Raw genomic sequence first — 5993 nt, forward strand, 5'->3', positions numbered from 1 at the left:
ATATGCAGTTTGTGTATGTCAATTATACTTTAATAATACTGTTTAAGACAAGAAAAACAAAACGAAAATTAAATACCTATGTGAAGATTAAAGTGAAATTCCTTTTCACATTGCTCTCCTTCCCTTCTCGTTCCTCTTTACAGTGGTAACATTAGTAATTTGGTGTTTATCCTAATTTTTCCTTTCTAATATTTTTATTGAGGTGCAATTTAAATACAGTGAAATGCACAAAAGTATATAATTGTGTTTTGACTAATTCATACACCGTGTAATCCACACCTCATTATGATATGGATCATTTCTGTCACTCCAGAAAGTTCCTTCACACCCCTTCCCGGGCAGCTTCCACTCTACTCCCAGAGGCAATCAGCATTCTGATTTCTTTCACCATACATTAGTTGTGCCTGTTCTAGAACTTCATGGAAGAGAAATCACACAGTATTGTGTTTGAATTTTTTTCCGTAGCATAATTTCCTCTCTCGTTTTAAATTCATTTCCAGATACATGTATAGTTGGGAGGAGTATTTTTTTTTTTTACATGCAAGAGGTCCTAACTTAACTTCAGGTCTAACGCTTGCTTTCTCTACCAAAGGTAGAAAGAATCTAGATATCTCTCAAGAGCCATACGTCCCCTGCTGCAGGGCCACTCCACAGCACTGATGTTCTATTCATTGTTTATATAATGCCATGGTTGATGGATATTTAGGTTATTTCAACTCCCCTACTTGCAAACAGCACCTCAGTGAACATCCTTGAGCAGACACCTTGTGCCCATATGTGTAGGTGTCTCTGAAGTTGATTCCAGCAAGTAGTATTGCAGGTTCAATTAATAAACACTAAGTAATGAATTAATATTGTAATTTCATCTGTTTGGTCATTGTCCTTCCAATTCTTTAGCAATTCTTCTGCACAGAAACATGTTCTCTTCCATCATTAGAGGATTGCTAAACAAGCCTAGGGAGTTTGGGGATCTTGCAGGGTGTCCTAAGAGGATGGGGAGTCCAGCTAATTAGCTGATGATGTCTTCCTCCTTTGAAACTGGTATCCCTGATCAGTTTTCCTGGTTTCCTCATGTGGAGGTTGGTGGCCGGTTTATTGTCCTCTCCTCCAAACTTCTGCAGGAAATGGAAACCTGATGATACTCAGTGAATTATTTGCTGAGGGGAGGAAGGGCCCTAGAATCACCCTGTCCTATCTGGGATTAGAATTTTAGCCCTGCTAACACCGTGGCCTTGGGTAGCTATTCTAAGCCTCAGTTTCCCTGCATCTGGCCAATCTAGGGCTCTGGAAGGAGACTGCCTGCCCTGGCAGGAAGGGATTGCTGTACAATTAAGCGCACTTTTATAATAATGCAGCCATTACAACAGCTGTGGCTCCTGGGAGGCTTTTTGCGTCTCAGTTTCCTCCTTTGTATCAAGAAACCAAACAGCTCCTCTCTTGAGTTGTGGCAAGGATTACAGAAGATGATAAAGGCAACCTCTTCACACAATGCCTGCCTGCCACGAAGTAAGAACGCAATAAATCGTCACCTGTGTGATTATTATCGAAATACCAGGCAGATATTAGGGCTCAGGGGCATGAGACTCAACCAAATTCATCCAGCAGTAAAGTTGGAATTGGAACTCGGGCGTTTTTCCCCAGGCTGGATGGAAGAGGAGCTGGAGGTGGGGAGAAACCTCCCAAGCGGCCCAAGCTGTGGACCTGGTGGGGAGAGCCCAGGTGTGGGGCGGGGAGGTAAGGTGACCCTTGTCCGGTGACCGCGCCCTCTAGGAGCGCATTCCCAGGCTTCTCGCACGAGGTCCGCAGGTGACTGGCTTGGGGCTGGGGGAGCGCAGAGTCCCGTTTGCCGTCTCCATGGCGACCGCCCGCGCGGCGCCAGCCTGACAGCCCGTCCCGGTTTTATGAATGGGTGACGTCACGGGCCTGGCGTCTAACGGTCTGAGCCGCTTGTTCAGACGCTGACACAGACCAGCCCGGGAAGCGAGGGGGGCGGGAGAAGAGCCTCGAGCTCCGCAGCTGCCGCGCCGTGGGAGGGAGACCCTGATCCGAGGTCTGGGTGGGGTTGGGGGGGGAAGCCAAAAATGAGAGAAAAAATTTTAAATCACTAGTTGATGCAAATTTGGGTGGCTTTTTTTGCAGGGGGCTGCAAATTCAGGGTAGAATTAGGAGATGCAGCCCCACTCTGGGAGCCTTCTATCTGGCTCAGGTCCCAGAGGCTCAGCCCCCAATCCTAGAGGACTTTCCTAGGTTAATTGTTCCCACCCGAAGGGCATGGGTAAGTCCCCCAGGAACATTAACCAGGAACATTCTCTGGGAATTGGGAAAATGAGAACAGCCAGAGGGAACGGAGTGTAAAGGAGGTCCCGTTTTAAATCTCGGCCCAAATATTCGCGAGATCAGGGTCCCAGAGGTCATCTTCCCAATAGGGTCCAAAAGCCTGGGCTCTAGTAGAGAGCTCTCTGGGCGACTCAGAGCTAGCCCCTTCTCCATCGGGGCCTCAGTTTCTCTCATCGGGGCTGGAGAAGTGAGAAAATGACCCTGGGAAAATTGATTCTTGAAGTCTTCGTTATCGGCAATATCGGTTTTGCCTCCTTCCGGAGGAGTACAAGGCAGCCCTCGTCTCCACTAGCCGCCCTGCCCGGTACCCTCCCACTCTCGGTTACTGGGACTCGGGTCCACTTTCCACGCCCTCCAGGGTGCGCTAGCACAGCAGGAGGCGGGGCCCAGAAGCTCGCGAGGCCACGCCTCTATACCTTTCATTGGTTGCTTTTGAACGTTTGGGCCCGCCCCCCGAGGTGGGGGCCACAGAGTCTTCATAAATAGAGGCTGTGGGGCTCCGCTTGCGTCTTCTACAACTGTCTTTACAGCGCTTCGATCTTTTTCTGCGAGCTCTTCGTTCGCCATTTCGGGTCATTTTGCCTCTTCTTTGCTAACTCAACGCCATAATCATGAAGGTAGCCAGTGGCAGCAGCGCAGCGGCCGCGGGCCCCAGCTGCGCACTAAAAGCCGGCAAGACGCCCGGCGGCACGGGCGAGGTGGTGCGCTGCCTGTCCGAGCAGAGCGTGGCCATCTCGCGCTGCGCCGGCAGCCCCGGGGCGCGCCTGCCCGCCCTACTCGACGAGCAGCAGGTCAACGTGCTGCTCTACGATATGAACGGCTGCTACTCACGTCTCAAGGAGCTGGTGCCCACCCTGCCCCAGAACCGCAAGGTGAGCAGGGTGGAGATCCTCCAGCACGTCATCGACTATATCTGGGACCTGGAGTTGGAGCTGAACTCGGAATCTCAAGTCGGAACCCCCGGGGGCAGGGGCCTCCCGGCCCGGGCTCCTCTCAGCACCCTCAACGGCGAGATCAGCGCCCTGGCGGCCGAGGTGAGGTCCGAAATGGAGCACGGTATCAGTTTCCTTCTACAGATGGGGAAACTGAGGGCTAGAGAGGAGGGGGTCTTGGCCCTACGTCCACCCCATCCTTTCGGGCACCGGGCTATGTAAGGTTGCCCAAGGAGATCGAAAAAAGCGCTCCCTCGTGTCTCTGGGGAAGGGCGTCTTGAAGCCTTGTCTCCTCCAAACTGCCCGCCTCACCTCTTCTCTTTACCTTTCACAGGCGGCATGTGTTCCAGCGGACGATCGCATCTTGTGTCGCTGAAGTGCGGTGCTCCGGGATCAGCGGACCCCAGCCCTCCGGGGCCGAGAGGAATTAGTGTTCTCTGGTCCTCCCAAGCGCCTCGCCGCAGCTGGGAAGGAACAAAACCGAGATCGGCGGCCACTGGGCGCTTGCTAGATCCAGCACAGGGCTAGGGGACTGACGAGGCAGGCGACCCGCCCTCCACACCTATCAGCCTCCAGAGACTTGGGGGAAGTTCCCCCCCGTGTGTTTCTATTTTTTGAAAAGCAGACATTTTAAAAAATGGTCACGTTTGGTGCTTCTCAGATTTCTGAGGAAATTAATTGCTTTGTATTGTATATTACAATGATCACCGACTGAGAATATTGTTTTACAATAGTTCTGTGGGGTTTTTTTCTGTTGTTATTAAACAAATACTTTAGATGGTGGTAAAGTTGCAGTGTTCTTGGATTGAGGGGAGGGCCCTGGGCTGAGGGGTGGGGTGTGACCCCTGACCCTTTTGCAGCTGGTGCTGGGGGGAGGACTGGAAGGCCACATCTGGACTGTCACTTTTACCGACCTGAACTGAGTGTTTCCGGTGTCTTTAAAAGCTGTTCTTATCCCCCATCCATGGCCATTTTCCTGATCCCTAGTGTCATAAAGTTAAATTCTCTGGGGTTTCTCAAAGTGGTCGTTGGGCCATCTGGGTCACCTGGGGAGGTTGTTAAAATGCAGATCAACCTGCCAAGATCCCCTCTGGGTTGGAGTATTCAACAAACCATTTAAGTTGGAGAACCAGGTCACTGCACCACCTGCATCTTTGCCAAGATGGGGGAAGTGAGATCCAGAGAAAAGGGACTTACCCAGAGCCTCAGCTTGTTTAAGGCAGGACTTCATTGCCCCATTCCCCAGTAGGAGGTGCCTCCCCCAATGGGCAGCCTAACCCTGGGTTCCAGCAGTCCGCCCTGGAGCTCTAGGCTTGTCCAAGTGGGTGAGCAACTTGGCAAGACCAGCCTGGGCACAGCTGCAGGGCCACCTGCTCTGGGTTCGGACTCAGCCCCCTCACCCTGGCTTGGCTATGCCAGAAGCTCATAGGAACCTCCTCTCTACCCCAGGGCTCATGTGTGGGCTCGGAGGAGTGGGCAGGTCAGTCCCCTGCTCCTGAGCAGGAAAAGGGTGTCATTGGCAAGGGCCTATCTGCCCGGACACGTGTGTGCATTTGTACTCATGGGGGAATGCATATGAGTGTCTGGGCCTGTGTGTGTGTATGACATGAGTGAACTGGTGGTTCTCCCCAGTGGGGCTGGGTCCTCTGGTGTACAGGCATGGGGGTGTGGATGAGGATATGCATGGGGTTGTAGGCAGAAGGGCAAATGTGAGCACATGTGTTCTGCAGATAAGTGCAACCTCCAGCTGTTTGGGCTTGTGTGTCCTGCCTAAATGCATTGTGGGCATCTCTGCATGGATCTAGCTTGATGGATGGGTTTGCTTTTCTGAAAGCTGCAGAACTACACTGGGTTCCTAAGTGTGTAATTGTTCTGTAGATTGGCTGGCATTCCTGGGTCTTGGCTGGTCATGGGTGGAGGTGTGGGGGCAGTTGTATCCAGGCAAACCCTTCCTCAGAAGTTCAAGTGCCTACTTTCCTGGGAATTGTTAGGCCTTGCCCTTGGGACACCAACCCTCAAGTATCCCTACCAGGTCAACTCCCATGTATTACTCAGGGAGAAACCAAGTCCCGAAAGGGCAAAGCACTTGTTCTAGGGAGGGTAAGAACTTAATATATTTTGTTAATAAAATAAACAGCACCTAACGCCATGAGCCTGACTGTATGTTCAACCCTTTACATAAAGGATTTCACGGATCCCTGCGGGGGGGGGGGGGCTAAAGGCAGGATTCTGATCCTAGGTTTACAACAGAATAAGAGGCTCAGAGGGGATGAACAACAAAAAATTTTTTTGAAGATTATCGTCTATTGAGCACTAACATTAAGGTAGATACCACTCCTTGTCTAATCATGTACACCTGAAACTAATAAATATTGTATGTCAACTGTAATTGAAAAATAAATTTGAAAAAAAAAGCCAGGTACCACCCTCTATCCAAGAACATTATGAACTTTATCAAAGAACATAATATTTGGAGGTAAATTAAGTCCTTTGCTACTCTCCATGGACTCCTCACCCCGTTGCTGTTTTATAGCATTAACTTCACAGAATGAAGTAGAGCACTTAGCCTGTAGTGTTTGCTAGTTATAAATTATTAATTGTCGCCTGTGTGTCCTTGGAGTGTCCTCAGAGGCACACGTGTGCACCCACCCTCCCGTGTGTGGGCCCCTGCCGGCAAGCCCACCCACGGGAGTGGGGGCGTGTCCCCGCGTGCACTCCTACACG

At 51.0% G+C, this 5993-nt stretch overlaps 1 protein-coding gene across 1 annotated transcript; it reads left to right on the forward strand.

Annotated features, from left to right (window-relative positions):
- Positions 1–2838: 2838 nt before the first annotated feature.
- ID1 (inhibitor of DNA binding 1) lies at positions 2839–4057 on the forward strand. Its single transcript, XM_019645834.1, has 2 exons — positions 2839–3371; positions 3604–4057. The coding sequence occupies exons 1-2, from the start codon at positions 2949–2951 to the stop codon at positions 3643–3645; spliced, it is 465 nt and encodes a 154-aa protein (XP_019501379.1). The 5' UTR covers positions 2839–2948; the 3' UTR covers positions 3646–4057.
- Positions 4058–5993: the final 1936 nt, after the last annotated feature.

This window comes from Hipposideros armiger, unplaced genomic scaffold, assembly GCF_001890085.2.
Source record: "Hipposideros armiger isolate ML-2016 unplaced genomic scaffold, ASM189008v1 scaffold_94, whole genome shotgun sequence".
Lineage (NCBI taxonomy): Eukaryota > Metazoa > Chordata > Mammalia > Chiroptera > Hipposideridae > Hipposideros > Hipposideros armiger.

Excerpts from the sequence above, each read along its gene's own strand:
- ID1 (XM_019645834.1), top strand. The coding sequence starts at position 2,949 with ATGAAGGTAGCCAGTGGCAGCAGCGCAGCGGCCGCGGGCCCCAGCTGC. Across the intron at positions 3,372-3,603 it reads TCAGCGCCCTGGCGGCCGAG|GCGGCATGTGTTCCAGCGGA; the intron begins GTGAGGTCCGAA and ends TACCTTTCACAG.